At 38.0% G+C, this 20,834-nt stretch overlaps 1 protein-coding gene across 5 annotated transcripts in view; it reads right to left on the reverse strand.

Annotated features, from left to right (window-relative positions):
• Positions 1–20,834, reverse strand: part of DIP2C (disco interacting protein 2 homolog C) — a 331,218-nt gene that overhangs the window by 45,472 nt on the left and 264,912 nt on the right. For all 5 annotated transcript variants that reach the window (XM_074831885.1, XM_074831893.1, XM_074831874.1 and 2 more), the window contains 8 exons: positions 19,342–19,543; positions 17,105–17,214; positions 16,235–16,315; positions 12,365–12,488; positions 10,610–10,731; positions 7,787–7,898; positions 7,559–7,668; positions 4,686–4,816 (listed from right to left, as the gene is read on the reverse strand). In XM_074831885.1, coding sequence (XP_074687986.1) covers positions 4,686–4,816; positions 7,559–7,668; positions 7,787–7,898; positions 10,610–10,731; positions 12,365–12,488; positions 16,235–16,315; positions 17,105–17,214; positions 19,342–19,543 — 992 coding nt within the window. The remainder of the gene's footprint in view (positions 1–4,685; positions 4,817–7,558; positions 7,669–7,786; positions 7,899–10,609; positions 10,732–12,364; positions 12,489–16,234; positions 16,316–17,104; positions 17,215–19,341; positions 19,544–20,834) is intronic.

Raw genomic sequence — 20,834 nt, forward strand, 5'->3', positions numbered from 1 at the left:
AAATGCCAGTATTTTGTTCCTGTAGTGCCTGCACCACCTGCTGGGACAGTGCTGTCTGCCCAGAGTGAGAGCCAGAGGTTAACTCGAACTTCTTGTTACTGGCACATCTTCAAAAGGCTTTAACCTCCCCCTTTCAGAGATGTGTTTCAGCAATCTCTGAATCTCACAAGGGAAGCTTTCTAACATGGCTCCAGGTTGCTTCTGGGAACTTCTGAACTGATGTGTAACTTCCTATTGGGAAGCATGTTGCTGACTGCTCCTGAGCAGAAACACATCACCCAGCAGCACCAGGAGTGGGAATCATACACTTGGTGGAACTTAAAGAGTGCTCAGGGCCATTTCAACACAAAGTCCCTTTATCTCAATACTTAAAGCAGGTGAGCAAATTTCAAAAATTTGGCCACTGGTTCTATTTTGTATTGAAGAAAAAAGAGAGATGGGCATCTTGCTCTGCACAGAGGATGGAGACGGCACTGTCATTTCTGCTGGCATTAGTATTAGAAACATCCTAAGGCAGGCAGAGGCTAAACGCACCCAGCTCAGTTCATTACAGCACAGTTTGTATTTGTAAGCCATTGCTTAGACTTGAGCACCACTCAGGTGGTGCCTTAGCACCACCTCTCCTGCCCCAGTTGCTCTCCCATGTACGGGCAGGTCTACAGTGAAGTTAGTCTGCCAACGCATCGTAGAACTTGCGTATCAAGGTAACTCAGAGCTTTCAGCTACCCCTGAACCTTCTAGACTTGAGGCAGGTTTAACAGACCTACTGTAATGTGGAAGAAATGCAAATTGCCTCTTCCGCAAACTGCCACTGGCTAAAGACTCCATGGGAAATGGGCACATAGCAGTGTGTGGGGAAACACACCTTCACACTCCTCCTGCCCCAGTTATGCCCTTTGCAAAATACACAAGAGATGTTCATATCCTTCATGTCCCATGTCAGAATTATCCTTTACTAATGTGGCATTAAGGCTTCTTTATAAAGTCTTGCCTTTAATTTGCTATAAATGGGCTGGAAATTGTGTGAAACGCTCGTGTCTACCCAATATCTTCAAATTAGCCTAAAAAAACCTAACAATACTTAATGAGTCCTAGCACACTAACGATTTCTAAAAGGCAGTCCTCATGTTAATGCTGCAATTCCTTGCTTACTTCCTATACAGTTCCACCTGTTTGGTTAATAAGAAACCTTGCAGTCTCTTGCTGCAGCAGCTACTCAGCAGCACGACTCAGGACTTCAGGTTGTGGCTATGGAACAGAGACAGTAGGATCAGGACAGGAGAAAGCTACTTCACTGCACCTTACCTGAAAAGCCTTCCCAGGACCATTTTATAGCATTCACACTATTTATTACATGGCCACTGTGCACTGGAAAATTCAGTTCCTCCGGTCCACTTTGAGTCTTATTTGCACTATTACAATCTCAGTTTCCAAGAATAAATACAAAATTTATTTAAAATTATTAATGTACTTAATTTCAGAAGGACAATTCTATCTTCCAGTAGTAAAAGTAGAACTGCAATATGGATTGGCTTAGATGGGCTAAAATGGAGGGAAAATTCTTATTCTATTGCATCACTCAGCAACTACTAATTAAGTAAATCCTCGCTAATGAACTGCAGAATGCTCTATTCTTTCCCACAGTGAGCAGCATTAAGATAGAGACATCTTAATTTCAGGAAGCATTTTTGAACAGTGGGATTTAGTATTGATTTTTTTTACATTGGAGGACGCCTGATTTTTTTTCTTTTAAAGAATGTAATACATTTTAAAATATAATGCAACGCAAGTCAGAATCACTAGGATCACCCTCTCAGAATGGATAAATGAGCTTATTAAAGAGCGAAACACAAAAATAATGTATTATTTTATTGAGTCATTAGTAAGAACCTCTTAAAATTAGGAAGTTTGGGGTTTGTGAACTCACATGGGGCTGATGACTGCTGCCACACCCAGGATGTGCTGTTCAATGACAAAGGTTCCAAGGAAACCCTGCTGGAGCATGCAGCCAGTTTAGAGGGAACGTGGTAAATCCCATTTTTAAAAATGTATTGCTCTGCTTTGCAAGGTTTCTTTTCTTTATTATTTTATACCCTTTAGGCCATAAAATAATAAATTTTAAAAAATTAAAAACTTTGCAAAACTATGCAATATATTCCAAACTTACCAAAGGGCTGGCTCCATGCTCCAGCAGCTTTCCTAAGTAGCTTTGACCTCACAGAATGGGGCATTCTGGGGCACCACAGTGGAGCAGGCCAGCACAACGTCTAAGCACCTATAACGGGGATAAAAGGTTAGTTTTTCTTTCATTCTTTAGTCAATGCCTCCTTTGGTCCAGTTAATAAAGGTATTAAAATGTACTTGTAATTCTAACTGCACCCAACACAGGAGGTTGCTTTCTCTTCCTGCTGGGCTCCTAAAATGAAGAGTTCCTATTTAACTCTCAAATCCCCCTAGCTGATCAAAAATTGAAGATCTAACTTAATTTCCATATGCCATTAATAGTATTAATTTAGTTAATGGGAGTGGTGACACTCATAACTTTACAGTAGAATCCTCTAAGGTAGAAATCTGGGCTGTAAAATGTTGGGGAGGATTTTGGTATGCTAAACTACAAAGAGTGATACGCAAAGATGCAGTTTTAAGTTATGAAGACTAAGAGTCTAATAACCTCCAGGATGTATTTTTTGCTATCACATCAAATAATATTCATTTCTAAAATAGTAATGAAATGGAAATTAAGTTTCTAAGTGGAATTAATGAAGCTGTATCTGATGTAAGCCTTCTCTAAATGACAGTCGCAATGCAAGCAGCCTGCATTCTGGTTTTATAGGAACAGGAGACCAGTGGCAAAGAGGTTGACACGACTGTTCATAAGATTAGAGTGTTGCTGACCTGATCTCAGTTCCTTCAACTCCCTTGTTTCCTTTCTCTTCTTTGAAAATGGTATAAAATTTTCTACTCCTTCTACAAGCTACAGAGGGGCACAGACCTTGATTGCTTTATCCCAAAGGTTTGCTGCCTTATTCACTTGCCAATTATAAACAATCTTCTCCTCCGAAAAGGCTGATTACTATCAGTATTGGGAAGGATCTAAGGGCAGCAAATGCCCATCTGTTGCAAATATGGTTCTGGAAGAAACAAACATTTCGGTATTCAGGATAGTCATGGGCACCACAAATTACTTGGGTTTGGGACAGATCAACATTTATCTGTATTTTACGGCTCTATCATGATGTTGCACAAAAGTTTTTCTTGGATGCTCCATGTCCCAGCATTATCCCATCCTGTAATACACTCCTTAGCTGAACTCTCCCCTGGTGCTCTACAGTCCTCCCCTGGTCTCACTGAATGCATCATGGCAGATTGGGCTTAGCCCCCAGCAGAGCAAAAGTCTAATAATGCTGACACCAGGGTATGCTGGAACATGTAAGTCTATATAAGAAATGTTCAACTGACTTAAAAAAATCCAACATTTTAAAAATTTAACTTAAACAGAGGTTTAATTAAAATCTCAAAATTTCTGAAAGGTTTTCTGAGTTTTTTGCAGCCTCACCATTTTTATTTTTGTGTTGGGGAAATAAGACGTTGAAATAAAATGATTTTTTAAAACAAAGAAATCTCTAATCCCTATGTAAAATCTGAAATAATATTAGGGCAAGTATATTTTAAAGGAAGAAAGACTGATCAAGAATGAATTCAATATTTAATAACAAATATTTTAAAAGGACAACAAAACAGGCCACTAGACTACTTTTAAATAAACAATACTTATTGATGAATTGTTGCAGTTGTTATTAAATAATGCTTCCTTCGGGTATTTAGTAAATTGGTAAAAAGTTTATACAGAGTATTTTTATTGTCCTGGGTTATCTTCATTTTAGTAACCAAAAATAGCAATACTGCTCACACCAAGGAACTTTCTATGGAGAAAGCAAAGATGTCAGACTACTGTGACTCTAAGATGTCTTCATAAGAATGTGCTCCATTAACACTCCCATAGCTCTTCCACTTTGACTCTGCATCAACCCAGCTATCTCAAAAAAAAAAAAAAAAAGAAAGAAAAAAATCAATGGAACTGCTTTCGGTGCTGAACTGTTAACTTCCCCGGAGTATAGAGATTGACAGAATTGTTAACTTTCTAAACTTCTTATTAACAGAAAAAGCTGATTTGCATTTCACTAGAAATGTTTTTTTCTGATAGCTTTGCTACTGCCATAGAAATATCATTCTGCAGGAAAATGCACTTCCGTGTCTCTGCAAAAATCATATCTGTAAGTCCCACAAATGAGGAACTCCCCGATATCTACGTGTGCTTTCAGATTACAGAATGAAAAAGAGGACACCAGGAAACCACTTCCTTAAGGTAACATTGGTAGAGCCCTGCCTTCATCAAGTAACACTAGCCAGACTCTGCAGACACAGCAGTAAAACAGCAGGAGGTCAATGAGCAGCTATGTTGATGCTCTGCACTCTTAAATCTAAATACCTACGGCCATGCCCCACTCAAACAAAGTGTATTCTCTGTACAGCACTCTCCATATAGCTTCCAGCAATTCCAATTGCCTATGTCAGTCCCAGAGGTATTGTCTGTTCTTCCCATCTTTTTATCACTCACATCATCTGGTTTGTTGTGTTACAGTACAACGGAAGCGGTATTTTAAAAGGTTGAGGAGAAACCTCACCTGCAGAGGCACCAGAGGACAAACCCAAGTCCACAGTAGGGGTCCAAGCAGATAGCGACTTCTCTGGAGGGATAAAGCTCACACTGCAGCTTAATAGAACGACAAAAGGCACTAGTGGCTGCATGAGACATCTGAAAGACAACAGCAAAGTAATTAAAATGATCTATGTCATTCGGAAGGCTCATTCCCAAACTGTGCCAAGTGCTTAAATCAGATACAGGATAAAGAAAACAAATAAATATTGATTTTGTGCTCAGTGTAAACACACATGTAATTTATGTCTAAGAAAACATAACTTTCCTTCAAGAGGGCATTCAAATAACCATGAAAGGCGAGGGCAGACAGTATGAATGGTAAGTTTGAAATGATTTAGGGAGAAAGCTGTGAGTAGTTTAAATATGTGCTCCAAGCTGTATGCAAAGCTAATGACAAGCTAAACTTTCTGGAAGAACAAAGGAATGAATGACTGCAGGATCTGAATGTAATTTGAAGTATTTTGTTGATCATCAGTGACATATTACTAAGCACATATTTCTTAATACAATCAAGAAAAAATGCCAATGCATTTTTTAAATTGAAGAGGATTTTGCATGCAAAACTGTACTAAGGACGTAATCATTCAGTGATAAACATTCCCAGTAAACCTAGTAAAGGTTCTGTAAAATTTCTTCATGTTATCCAGCTCCTAACTGAGAAACAGACTCTTAAAATCTTGGTCAGAAAGCTCTCAGAGATAAAACAAACAGAAAGCAGAAACTAAAAACTTGATCAAAAGGAAATTCTTCTGATTTTATTTCCTAGAGTTAGGATGTTTACCACACTCACCCATCTTGTCTTACAAGTTCTAACTACGGTGGGAACAGAATTTCTGTTTTTTAATGTTTGTCCTCTGTTAATAACCAGAAAGATACCTCTGTTAGAAATACAGTCTGGACAGGATTTAACTCATCTAACCTTTGATCTCTGTCACATACTGAGCTAGTTGCCTTACAAATTGTTAGTCAGTGGAGGGGAACAGGTACTTGAAAGGTAAAATTTATTTGATCTTAAGGTAAACAGGGGAATAAAGCTCCAGAAGTGACTTTTTCTCCATTGCCAATGAGAGCCATAACTGAGGCTAGACATGTTCCAATTGATGCAAAAGGACCAGCTCAAAACATGGTGATCATCTGCATCTTGCAGAGATTAATTCTATTCTAGCTGAATCAAGACCACTTTTTCACACAGGATTAAACTGAACTCTGTAGGGCCAGAACTGGTGTTATTCTGTGAATTTTTACACCATACTGGGTACAAACTAGTGAAAAAGTTGAAAGTAAATGTAAGTTGAATCTACTACTTCCAAAGTGATTACAAAACATTTATCAACTTTTCAGAACCTGCATAAGCTGTTTAGCCATTTTTTAAAATTTAGCACACTGCATTATGAATATAAGCCTTGTGGCCTCTTATGATCCCTGTATAATTGATTAATCACTAGTGATGATATAGTACATGATAACTGTTTACATAAACCTGATGAGTCAGTGATCTAGAGGCTTTGTGACCCAGATATCAGAAGCTAATCAAGAAATGCTTGAGAGGCTTCCCTTTAGTCACAGTAAGAAAAGGTTCTTTGACTTGTCCTGCCTTTGACTATCTTTGAAGCTCTCCAATTACTGACTTTGCATAGTTAGTAGCCATTTCTGCAAGTCTGCTAAGGTGTAGTTCAGACCTGATTTAATATGGATGACTGCATCTGAAACAATCATTTAAGGCTCCCTTTAGAAATGAAGACTTATGTGACATTCACCCCATTCAAAAGTAGATGTTTCAGGTAAGTCAGATAAATTACACCCTAAGAGTCCCTGCTTCTTTCTGTTGATTATTGAGGAGCCCAATGACTAATCCACATCTTGTGGGCATTGTAGCTATTTAAAGTTAGATGAAATGAATCTTCCAGGGGTGTCTGATACATAACCATCAGCCAGCTCAGCCATCAGTCAACCTTAGGCTGGTCACTTCACTGCTCTGTGCTTCCAATTCTCCATCTGAAAACTGGGAAAAGGATGTTTTCTTTGTTTATAAAGTATGCTGACAGCTTCTGAAAATAGATGGATGATGCCAAAGAGTATGAGGAATTCAATATAGGCTGTAAATATGATAAGTCAGCAGAAATAATCCTTGGATATGCAACAGATAGGAGTAAGGAAGTAACAGGCAAGAATAAGAGAGTGATTTTACCTCTGCCTGTGTGTTGGTGAAACCAACACTGGAATAATACATAAATTAGCAGCTAGATAAAACAGCTTTGATAAATTGTGTCTAGAGGGTTGGACAAAAAGACAGAATAGAGATTTAAAGAGCTCAGGATGCCTGAGCTTATCAAACAAATCCATCAATGAATTTTTTTCTGTTTACTCTAGTATTGTACCAGGTGAATATACCAGAGGCATCAGAAGTTCCCTTAATTGCATGAAGAGAATCTTGAAAACCAATGGCCAGCAGTTGAGTTGCAATAAGGAGGAAACAATGAATGGGCAATGGAACAAGTAGAAAAAGGATGACTGAGTCTCATTTCTTTCATAAAATAGAAATAATAGATGCTTCAGTTGAAGGACGCTTCAGGAAGACAAGTTACTAGGCTATCTGCAGAGGTATCGGAATGAAACTTCTAGTCTGAGGAGGAAGAGAGGGGCTACCCTCTGCACACAGTACCATAATGAGTATAGAAGAACTAATTTCATGTTAATGGAATCAAATAATGACTGCAACAGAGGAAGCAATTCAATTTCTATTACCAGAAATCAAGAGGAGTTGCAAATCAGGAGCAAAGTACCACCTGCCAGCCAGGCGTGATAGCAGGAATGCCAGCTTTAACAAGAAGTCCCTACCTTTACCCCTGCTAGCATGCCAGTTGTGGAGACACTGAAGTCAAGGTAAGCAAGCGTTTCAGGGTTAGAAGGTTTGTAGATCTGTGCAGGCCGCTTCTTTGGCAAATCATCTAGTGAAAATAGAGAAAGAAAATGTGTGTATCTTTCTCCTATGACAGGTAGACCTTGAGTGCTTGACAAATACAATGATAAAAGAAGATACAGAGGTCCCCTAGCCTTAGTACTCACCTGTATCTAGTACCGGAGGCCATGTTCTGACATCCACTGCTGCTGCCGCCTCTCGTGACCGTAACAATTTACATATTAATTGTGTAGTCATTAAGCAGGCAGAGCGGCTCACCTAGGAATATAAGAAATAAATAATAACACAATGGGATAATGATTCATTCTCCCACGAAAATGAGCAAGACCATGATTTATTTTCTGCCAGAACAGAACACAGGTGTATTAGTCTAATGTTTTCCAATCAGGAGGTGGAAAGATGCACAAAAAATGCATCTCACAAAGCAGACAAAAGTCATGGGAGTTTTACAAATTACATGAAAATTGCACTTTTTGAGAAGAGTGCTGTAATGAAACTAAAGGCATCTTAATAGTGAGACATGACTTTTCCAACACATTATATCAGTTATCAACCCAGAATGACAGTACAGAAGACTGTGACTAAAACATTTCCTATGTGATAGTAATATATCTTGGTTTATAAACAATATTTTCACACAAACCAAAACCTAGCCTGACATTTATATGAATAATTTTACTATCTTAAGTCGATTTTATGTTAGTCATGTATTTCCAATTCCTGTGCTAGTGATAAACCACTGGGAACTCTTCTGGTACCGGCAAAAGTTGCTCTAGACCAGAAACTGTGCAAGTGGCACTATGAAATGAGATGGCGAGTTTACTGCAAATACTGTCTGTGCTGAATTTTAGATGACACATGCTGAAGGTATTCTCCTTTTAGATTTGCTATTTTTAAAAATTCATAAGTAGCAACTACAAGAATATTTCTTACTGACTATAAAAATTAATATATTTAAGGAAATATTCAGACAAACATAAATATGAACACTGTTAATGACTGAAGTTAGTACAGAGGAAAAACTGAAAAGGCAGCATCATTCTTCTTTTCCCGAAACTTTAAGAATCTGTGCAAATGTTGCTAAGAGTAGTTTTTTCTTTAAGGAATCTGAAACATTTTACTGCACACTGAAATTTCCAACATTCAACCTAAGGAAATCAGTAACCATATATACACTAAATTTTACCACTGCGCAGAAGAGATCAGCTTCTGTTGACAGTAATTTCACAGTGGTGAACTTTATAGGTCAACTTTACAGAGCACATGAGGAAATTAGGAGCATAAAAGCACTAACCCAACTTCCTCTAACCCCATGATATCCCTGTCCAGACAATCTAAATATTTCAAGCTAAAACTGAAGACAAATAAAGCCACTGCAGCATCCCTCAATCCAATCATGTCACTGTTATGGCAAGGCAAGGTAATTCTTACATAGATAATCTTAATCTATGAAAATCTTAATTTGGGACATAGTGAAGCCATAAAGCAAAAGGAATTTCAAGAGTTGGTGGTTACTAGCCCTCTCAGGAATTATATTATCTGAAGATCAGAAGGTTCATTAAAATACAGAACGTCCATGTCTGGAGAATAGCAATTTGGAGATAAATACGTAGGGACGGTGGCAAGGAGAAAGACATCTTAGCTACAGGTTAGCAACTGCTTGAGATGGGGCTCAATAACATTCAGTTATATTTTACTACTATCAGTTCATCACCAAAACACAATTACACAGGCCAAATTTTACTCAGAAGTCATTCTTACTGACTTCAAAAGGTGCTGTGTAGACATATAGCATGTCAGAGCAGCCTTTGACCCGATCACATCAGGAAGTTCGCATGATTGCATTGGCAGTGAAGGAACAGCCTCAATATTTTAATTTCTACAAGGTCAACCCTCTCCAAAATGAAAGGAAATCTTGTGTAAACTGAGCTGAGAGGCTTTTAAGTCAAACTGGTATTAATATGGCTAATAAATTTCTACATTTTATTTAAAGTTAGTCAGTTGAAGGGACAATGATTACAAGTCATCTTAGATCTGTCCTTGTTTTTCATCATGAAACCAAACAGATCTAGTTTGGCTATTAAACATCAAAGGAAAAACAAAATAAAACATTTTACATCACTTCTATAATATCACAACTGATGTTTAAAAACTGTGAGTGCCAAAATATTAAATAATGAGAACCCTGAAGACAATAGGACATTTTCTCATACCTCTACTGATGCTTTGTGGCATCTGATGCCATAAGGAAAAACACAAATTATAACTATCTCTAGTCCCTATTACTTGAAAATATCAACATCAATTAGAAATGTTAAAATCACATTTGTTTCAACTTGTTTTATCAGAGACTTAGAATTCCATTCAATTGATTAGAAACTGCCAGATGTAAAAGGCTATCTCTTTGTAACCATTTTATTTCCCTCAGTAACAAGTGCAAAGCAGTTATTTACGTGCTACAAAGACTAAACATAAAGCCAAAATACCAAAAGAAAGCACTGAATGAAAAAGTCTGAGTAACCCTTCTCTGGATGAAACAAAATACCAACCAATATCTTCACAATAGAACTTTGAAATTGCTTCAACCTGCAAAACAATTAGTTGTACAGAGCTGAGCACAAATCACCATCAGGTCAAGCTAAGCTTTCCATTGGGATTTTTCTCAATAGTCAGTGTAGCGTTGCCAGGTGAGGAATCCTACCATTCTTGGCATATAGCTAAATACAAGAAAGCACTTCAAATGTATTTCTTGAAAGGAGGAGCACAACTGCGGCAAAATGTGACAGCGGAAGTCAGAAGGTTGTGTGCTGTCAAGCAGTGTTGACTCTGCAACACACTGATGTCCTGAATCTTTGGAAGAAATACAACTCTTCAGCCTACACCACCATTCACTTAAGTTACCGTTCCTAAAGACTACGCAAACCTATTACCCATTTAATGTATTTGTGCACTTTCAGGTGTCTGCTCACCTCCACAATCATCTTCACTGTAGGTAACGTGGTAGCTATGTTCTGGGGATGTGGAGGTCGAACTGTTATTGGCACACAGCCTGCATACAGGCATCCATAAAATGCAGCAATCAGGTCTATTCCTGCATGAAGAACAAAACAAAAATCCTCCCCTGAAAATCAAATCATTTAATCACAGACATCTATGTCAGCATAAATATTACTGGGAACTCAACTCAGAAGGTTAAATGAGCAACTAAGCCCTTTAACAGACTTCTTTTTCAGCCCCTTGTCAGTGTTTGTTCAGCTTCACTGATTTCTTTCAATAGTACTGTTCTTCTGAGCATGAAAAACCAAAGGCGACACACAAAGCTGCAGCCAGATATCATCATTCAGGTGAACTCCACTTTTACAATCAGGAAGTAACCTGTTAAAAAGACTGATTTCTACAGATTAATTATCTTCCTAAATTTACATTTGTAGACAAATGAGTCTACAAGAAGAGGGATGCCCCAGAAAGAGGATGAAGTAGGATGATGCCTATTCCTATCAGCTGCAGAAAGAACATCTGGAGGTTTCATTAAATATTGTCTTTCTCATGTTATTTTTAACCTCAGATATGCAGCTTTGACTTATCTACCTGGTATTTTACAGTAAAAAAGGGACATGATTTTAAAATCCTGCTTCTAACATAAAATTAGATGTTGTTCTATATAACTATTGACTGCAGGTGACAGATTGTGGACAGCAAACTTCAGGCTATCTAAGGAGGCTGAACAGACAACAGCACAAAGACCCCTTGAATATTGTTGTTTGATAGCTCCCTGGTGCTGTACACAGGCTGTGATAAGATGACAATGGGGGCTGTTTTATTCTTTCAGTGGAAGAAGATCTGCAGTATTGGTGGGGTTTTGTTCCTTCAATAAAATGCTTTATTCATGGCAAGTGAAATACAGAAAATAAAAACTTAAGTTTAAAATGACAGTCTTTTGTGGAAAAAGATTTTTCATATTTACTGTTGAGAAATTACTCCTATAAACTATAAAGATTTAACCAGCATCTTGTAGCCCTTACAAACCAAATATCACAATACAGATCTTAAATCAGACTGTTTATTTCACCAACACACATGAAATGCTAAAGATAAAAGAGTAGCACTAGATCAGAAATAATTTCAAGCAAATGTCAAACATGGTACTGCTTAACATAAACTTAAAAGCCCTTATGTCAAAGGATGAAAATCCAAACCACAGAGAGCTGTCTAGGTTAAAGATCTATAGAGAAAACAGCGATTATAATTTGGTATTTCTTAATCATCTCCTATTTATTCATCATATTTCTACTCTAAGAAAACATGGATTGCTTCCTAGGTATTGCTGCTTTACCCTCATGAAACGCAGCACTTCCAAGAGGGAATTCAACAGGCAAATCTAAGAACACTCAGCAGATGGAACATTTTAGCAGAACAGTGTGCTCATAAAATAGTATATTTCCAGGAAATTAAAATAAAAGAAGTAATTAAATTTGACTGCTTATAAGAGACAGGTTTTAAAAACACGGGTTAATCTTAATCTGAACCCAAAGAAATAATACCTATGCACATACACAAAGAGAAATTATTTTAAATATGTTTGATTAAGTTCAAAGAAATGTACATAAGGTAAATATTTTGTGTTTTGCCAATTAACATGGTTTACTCTGGTAACACCACCAATGCAGCACCATTCTAAAGGATCTTTTGGGACTCCCAAGCTACCAAACATGGCAGTTCTTTACCTGGTGGGTAAACCAAAGCCACATGGTCTCCATCTTGTAAATGTCCCCTTTCCATCAACATGACAGCTATCTTCTCAGCTCGTTTATGTAGCTGGACACATGTTAGTGAGTTGGCTATTGTTCCCTACACAGGAAGAAAGGTAAATGTCACAGAAGATAATGCAATGTGCTGAAACTCTATTTGCCTCTGCACCTTAGAAGTTACCGGATGAGGTACAGCCACAATATGTCATGCAATCAACTTGAACACAGAAGCCTTCAGCTTTATGCCAAACTGTAGTTGGAAGGAAAAAAAGAAGAATGTTCTCTATTCCTTTCTCTGTACCTTCTGCCCTCAACAGTGGTTTTGCTCTAACTAAGGGAGTACAGTAGTATGCTAATATCCTGCCCATATAACCTGTACTTCCCTTGCTACACAGGTAACATTCCAGCTACAGCCAGGGAAGTGCCTTTATGGTCTCTGCAGCAATCTGGAGAATCTGTGGAGAGCAATCCTGAAAATTGCACTTCGTTGTCTGCATGCTGGAGTGAAGCCAAATGGCACAGCAGAAATACTTTAAAAGACAAGAGACAAAAGACACAGGAGAAAACAATACTTTGTGACGGGGGGAAAAGAATTAGTCTGGAACAAAAGCTAAGCATATGCATATAAATGAAGTACAGAAAAAAGGCATTTGTGGAATTTGAGTAACTCTGGTCAGCACGGAAAAAAAAGAGAAGTGACAATATGCTGCAGAGTTTGGCTTTTTGAAGCACTTCAAATAGCGCTAACCCAAAATTATCAGATAGAGTGTTTTAAATTGGATGAGTGTAATGATTCTTGCATTTCCTAAATATGTATGTGTGTATATATGCACACACACAAACACACATTTAGAGAAATAGATACATCTGTATCACAAAATCCACTACCACAGCTGACACCTCAGAAGAGGAGTCTAAAAATGAACATGCAGGATAGACTGACTGCGCCTAGGGCTGGTCTGGACAGGTCTGGGCTGAGATAAAGGGATGGGGCAGTACAGGAAGGGCTGCACCTCTGCTTGTGCACCTGTTCTGTGGAAAAAGAGGATTTCAGTCTCCAGCACTGCTATGATATACCTGGCACCTATCACAAGAACTAAGTTCACTTAAAAATAGGGAGTCTGAAAAAAACTGGGGGGAAAAAAGGTAAGAATATATATACATACACACACACTTCAAAAGATCAATGTATCAAAAATGCAATGCAATGAAAATATTGTATCACTATCCTTATTAAGAGAGAAAGCAAGGTCGACTGTTTTAAAGAAATATACTTTACACTCTATTTTAACACGGCAAGGAATAGTAAGCTTTAGTCCTGATTGCTGGTTTCTGTCCACCACCACCATCCCACATACCGCCGCAGTATTTATTGAGCACAAGCTTCAGAGAGGAGAGAGCTGTTTTATCAAGGTCTAGCACTGGAAGTAGTGGCATGTTACCAGGTATCACTTGGCATTTATAAACTTTATTATAAACTGTCAACAAAGAGGACAACCTAACTGAAAGTAGAAAGGACAAAGTCAGGTCTTAGCACTCCTCTTCACCATCTTCAGCAACCACACTTACTGAAATCCACTTCAGGCAATTTTAATCAGTCTTCTGAACAAGGCAGAGATCATTTCACCAAGAAAGCTTCCTCTAAAGACGTACGCAACTATATAGATGTTGGACTAGAGATAGCTTCCATCTGTCCAGCTGTAAATATGGCCAAAGTAACCTGAGGTCTGAGTGTCCTTGTCACTGTAGACCTGACAGTAGGAATGTGCTTAAACTCTGTTCCTTCTTTCAAGAAATTGCCTGTTTACATGGTCATGGGAAGAAGGATCTTTTATATCCTCACATACATCAGAAACACAGGCCCCAATGGCACAGAAAGGGAATTGCTGCAAATCATGTAAATTTGTGCAAAACTTGTTTACATTTAAGACTTCTGGCACTTGCTGCATGTGAACCAGCAGGAAGACAGTGTTTATACAAAGAGCAGGAAAGGAGAATCCTGTTGCTGGACAAGAATCATTGGCAAGCACCAGGCAACTATTCCCTTTGGGTCTTTTATATGAGGTGTCCTGCAATGTTAAGGTGTTGCAATCCTTCATGACACACTAAAAACAATGCACTGCACTAATTTTGAAATATTCCAAATTCTCAAAAAGCTTAGGTTACAGGAAAACACTAATCTCAGTGGATTTCTATTAGTCATCCACTGCAAGATGCCTGGATGTTTTAGAACAAACTGTACAGACAATGTGGAAGGAAGACAAAAAGGGAAAAGTCACAAGCCAGAACTGAAGTTCAAGATGGGTAATAAAACTTGTCTAGGCTAAACCTCACCAAACCTGTCACTCCTTTCCATAAAACATTAAATCTCTCTATAGAGCATTACATGTCTCAAACAAATTTCATGTGATAAGATACTCCACACTGAGAGTAGTGGAGAAACTGAATTTCAAAATTCAACTATTCTTCACTTCTGTGGAACAATAAATTATTTTGTTAATCCTTGTTTTGCACATCATGTCCTTCCCTCCCACTGTTTGAACCCTTCTGCCAGCACGAGAAGTCTGGCTTTATTTAAAGCTCAAAAGCAATAGCCTGTGTGGAGGAGATGGGATAGTACATGCCACTGTTTCTTTCTCACAGCATCTTTGCTCCTAACTTGCAGGACAGAACAATATTTTAATGGTGTAATACTGAATCTATAAACAGCATTGCCTCTCAAGTTTTCTATTTTGCCACAGACAACTACATTACTACTTCACTATTATCTGTCAGGTTGCACATGTCCAAATCATATTAGCTATTCATCTGATTTTAAAAAAGGACATTTAAAGACCCACTAGTAGCCTCAAACCAAACTTTGGTACCAGCACTGTAATATGGACTGGGGAAGCATATCCTGTAAATACAGTATGTGGTCATTTCACAGGGGTTCACAAATTACTGGAGGTTTAAGACCCCATCCAAGTTGCGCAGGGATCGCATGGGCTGAGACAACACCAGCTACTCCAGGTGGCTCAGGGGAATAGCACTACTCCAGGCCCCTCCCTCCTCTCCTGGAGACCCTCACACACTACATATGTTTCCCAGTTTTGACAGATGTGTCTAGATGTAGTGTGGTGGGATGGTTTGAAATCAACTTTCATTCTCTGCAGTGGTCTTGGGAATTACTGGTTTGTCATCTACAATCATCTAGGAAGTCTGTAATCACTCACCCTTAGTAAAGCCAAGTTCTGTACCACCTGACATGTATTAATTCATTTTTGGTAAGAAATGAAATGCTGTGCCAGGCTGGCACCTCATGTAGCCTATGCAGAGAGAATTATTAGTGATCCTCTGCAAACCTGGTTGGATTCTGGACATACCTCTTCTTCTCTTCACCTGCTTTCCCCATTGTCACACCTCCCCCAGATGGTCCAGCCTCAAAACCAAAAACCATTGTTTTATTTAGGGAAAATGCTTTGATTTTGCCAAGCCTATGCTTTTCAAATTGGAAATGAGGATGATGAGCAGTATTAAATACTACTCTTTGGTATAGGAATGATCAGTATTGAAATAGATTTGCAGTGCCAGCTCACCCACCACATACATATATGTGGTGGAAAAATAAATGAGAAATGTGTAAGGCGCATTGCCTGATACAAAAGCAATCTATATTTTGACAACTGACAATGATTATTCTCTTTTCCTTTCTGCTTCAGTGAACATTAAATATAACAGCTGAGTATTAATGGGAAAAGAAACAGAAAGGTCACGTTCAGCCACAGCGCAAGCAGGTGCAGCTGAAATACCCATGTGCCATTTTCCATACTGCAGTCTGTCAGAGTAACAGTCTGAGCTTCTTACCCTGCAGTTGAGTAGAGTGTAAAGCACATGGTCAGGAGTGGTCTGAGCTCTCCACTGCAACACTTCTGAGAGGAAGAGGAACTAAAATAAAGTAGAATGACAGTCATGACACTAAATAACTTTTTGGCTTTAGAAAACAAATAACTATTTTTTCTAGTTTAGCTATGTCTTTCTTATTTATATGCTACATTTTGCATGAATACCCAGAAGCACTAAACATGAATTAATTCTCTTGTCATCACACATATTTATAGCAAGGTGCTTTTGCATGGTAGCAGTGTCCTCTGGAAGTGAAGCCACTGTTGTAATTATGGTATATTACTACACATACTTTCAAAGCAATAAAACAGTTCTTACTGATCTCTCTGAATTTAAGCCCGGTTTTAATTCTTTAGCTTCCTCTCTTTTTCCTACTATAAAGATATAAATATTTATACAGCCTAGAATTTACTAATTTAATTACCCACATAAGCCCCCAAAAGAGCTGAATTTCAAGTTAATATTACAGGATTAAAATAACAACAAATACAGTCAGGACCATATATGCAAACAAAATTCCCTGGACTTCACTTGACTAGGGAAAAAAGATATAATAGAGGGTGATTTCTGGTAGAAGCTCCATTAACACTTTCAACCATGTTTGTTCTGTCGTCTCATGTAAACTTGTAAAAAAAATCCATACAAATGAAATGCAGTAATCCCCCCTCATGTTTATTTATATTTATCTGTAAAGGGTGTTCTGAAATACTTCAGTGTGAATTAAAAAAGCCATCAACAAATTCTGCAATAATAATAATACAATTTATGTACTGCTAAGTGTCCTGAAGCTAACTAGCTAAATATAAGCTGTATCAGAAAAGTTTAGCTTACCTTTCTGGCTTGGTCATTATCTTCTATTTGCCCCAAATCTCTACCACTGGCCTGTGCAATTCTTTTTCCAGAGACCAAGTTCCCCACCATCACAGAGGCAGGGCCAATTTCTAGAATAAAGCAGAAATGTGCTAAGGGCAATAAAAATCCTTTGCTTGTGGAATGAAAATGATTTTTATTTCTTTTGCATTACATGTTATTTTCCTCATTGCTATCCACAACACCAAACCTTGAGCACACTTCTGTTGATACAAACTTTGGTTGATGGGCCAGAAGTAGCTGGAAGATATGTAGGCCTGGATTCATCCTCTCTAAACTTATCTAACTGAGGAGCCCATTTAGCACAGGGTCTCTACAGCCAGAGACACATCTTGTCTGCCTTGATATGAGGAATCTTTGGAAAATCCAGCTCCTAATTTAGGCATGTCCATTCAAGTGCTTAAAACCAGATGAGACGTATCCAGGCTTCAGGGACAATGTTTGTATTTCTCTCTTCTGTTCCCTGGTCTAAGTTTCATCTGTATTAGCAATTCTGTAACGCTATAGACATGAAGTGACACGGATTAGGAAGGCAGATGGTGCCTATGATAGAATATATGCAAGCCCTTTAGCACAAGATAGAGACTGAAGAAAAATAACCTAACTCTAGAAGAAAGGAAGATGTCACAGCTGACACTTCTCCATAAGGTGGATTTCACTGATGTTTTGTGGCTACCATTAGGGACAAATACCTGTCTCACAGATACCATTTATGCTCATGTTAACATTTGTTTTCTGCTTCTCCAGCATGCATTACTGATCAACTGCAATTGATAACAGGCTTTACTTCTAGTCTATGATGTCCCAGCTTTGTCTCAGTGATGGTATGTGGTACAAGTGTCAAAATACAAAATGCGTAACCCGATAATGTGCAATAAACAACATCTACAGACTACTCTGCTTTAAAAATATGAAAACAATATTCTCTGTGTATGTCACAACTACGCAAAATGGGAGAATGTGATGCTACCAGTTTGGTTTCTGCATTCCTGCCATTGCTTTTACCATAGTGATATATAATGTGTACATAATGTATCTTTAAGTATCTCCACTGCACTAACCCTAATTCAGGGATTACTTTGCAAAGCAGCAACAAGGAAATACCAAAGTGAGCACTGCAGTTAAAGGCTTCATTGCTTTTGTTAATTTAGTACAAGTCACTGTTAACCTCTGACATTCCCAGTATTCGCACACTGAGATTACGGTTTTGATTTCTGAAACATTTGGCTGAAGGTTTTAAACAAAGAAATAAGATGATGGTTTTGGCAAACTTGCACTGAATTCATGATGGATAGTCCCCATATTCAAGATCCAGAGGGTAAAACCACTTCCCATTCCAAGCTGGTTTTCAAAGTGGAAACTAACCAACACTTAAATCAGTAGCCAACTAATGTAGCTGAACTCAGGTCCTAAGCCTGAGGCTACAGATCCAGAAATCCTCGCAGTTAATCTGAGTACTAAAATCTGCAGTTGCATTCAAAGTTAGAAATTTGCTAAAACTTGCTTTGTCATTGGGCATGAGTAACCCGTAACTACAGCAGACTACAAGGGCTTTCTCAGTCTCTTGAGTCAGTGCCTTGCTGTACCATTGCATTCAATATTCTTCATGAAGTGTGGCAGAACTTCTGAAGAACCACCTTAAAACTAGTTAGGGTGTTCCCTCAAATATACCTGCTGTAAGAACGAATAATCCAGAGCCTCTGTATTCAGGTAAAAACCTTTAGCCTTATTCTTGGCTTTAATTTATTCATGACCAGTTTTTAAGCATTTGCTCTTCTTCCAGCGCACTGTTATTTGTGTCAACAGTCCTCTTCCTCTCTATTTCTACTTTACAAACTCAGCCTTCAAATAAGCCAGAACTTTATCTTTCTGTTTTGGTCTCAGTTCATCCTCTTTAAACATAACTGACCAGGAATTGACAAAGAAATTCAGGTGTGGTCTCAGCTGTGCCTTGTAGAGTGATAAAAATGTCCTCATCTTTACTGAACTTAGGTTTCTGGAGCATTTTCCCTTGCACTGTTTGTGAACGTACTTCTAGCTTCTGCCAAAGCCAATGATGCTCTTACACATGGAATATTTAACAGGAACAGCTGATCTAGCTGATTCTTGTTTGCATCAACAGTTACTTGACTTTGCTCCAGACAGTACCATGAACACACAGCATAAAGTTGTGGTCCTTTTGCCTTCACTTATCTTACCTGGTTGTTTCTGCCTTGGTTTAGGCAGGTTTGTTACGCATGTGTGGGGACACATCAGCACATTACAAGGATGCAGCGATCCTTCCAAGAAGAGCTGTTTGGTTTCTGAAAGGTGTATTCCTCCCAGTGGTGTCTTGGGAAGTGTGTTTGCTGGTACGAGTGCTAAGCAGTAGACTCCCACTTGATGAATACTGTCTATAGCCTAAAAAAAGCAGGAAGTCGATTTTAATCAAAGGCTAATTTTTCATCATTCTAATAAGCACATGTTGCTCTGAATTACTGCATAAAACAACCCTAATAAATAACCGGCAATGGAAAGACACTTCAGCAATGTCAGTGATAAGGAGGGTTTTTTTCAGTGGGAACAGGTGAATGGAAATGTAACACCAACATGATTATAGTCATTCCAGAAGATAAAAAAGCAAACAAAAACCTGGTGATAAATACACAGAATCTATTAATAAATGATACCTAGGCATCACTCTTAGGTAGACATATCCTGTTGCTAAAATGGGCTGGCCACCCATGTGAAACTGATTTTAACCTGCACACTTCTCAGAATTAAAATTAAAAGGATTCCTATCAACTTAACATCCAGTCCATCTTGTAGAGTAAAAAAATTTTCGAAGGTTGCACATATATCACCATATACCTACTGATATATGCAGCTTATGAATTTTTAATTTTTTTCTAAGATAGCAACTGTTTCACTCCCTGATTATGATGTAAAAGATTGTCAGGCAGGAATAGGAAATGACAAGAATATAGGGGAAAATTGCAAAACTATCTACTTGAAAAAAAATCAGTTGAATGAAAACATGAAAAATAAACATCTTTGAATCTTATAGTAACCGTGTTCATTGTCTGATGAGTAAACTGCATCACTTTCAAGAAATCTGTAACGTAGAGTATCTGTGTAATTTATTTAAGTAAACATGAATATCCATGCCCTTAGATTTTAATTCCATACACATTTTAACAGGTTATTTTCCTTACATTGGTAATAAACATTGCAGTGAGTTAGAAAAACAGCTTCAGACATCCACACAGACTGAGAAACAAATTACAGACAGCATCTCTAATGTGTAGTTAAATGTTCAAAAATACAATTTACTTAACTTGCATTTTAATTTTTATCTGTGAGAAAAGTGAATGCATACATCTGTTGCTTTGAAGATACAATCTATATCCTGAGAATCAAATAATCATTTATGTACTTAAGCGTAGACCAATAAATTACTGATTACTTCTACAGACACTCTAACTAATGCTTTGCTTTTGGCTTCTGCTTGCTTTGTTTTTTATTGATTTGATTGCAAAATTTCATAAGAAAGAATAATAACGATTGCAGAATTTCATAAGAAAGAATAATAAAGCAATTACTCATTTTAGAAAGATTGCAGTTTAGTACTGGTAGATCTCACAGTACCACTGGAAGACCTCGCTGCTACAGACATCTTACCTGAAAGATCAGCAATAGGGAGATATATATG

This window comes from Strix aluco, chromosome 1, assembly GCF_031877795.1.
Source record: "Strix aluco isolate bStrAlu1 chromosome 1, bStrAlu1.hap1, whole genome shotgun sequence".
NCBI classification, from domain to species: Eukaryota; Metazoa; Chordata; class Aves; order Strigiformes; family Strigidae; genus Strix; species Strix aluco.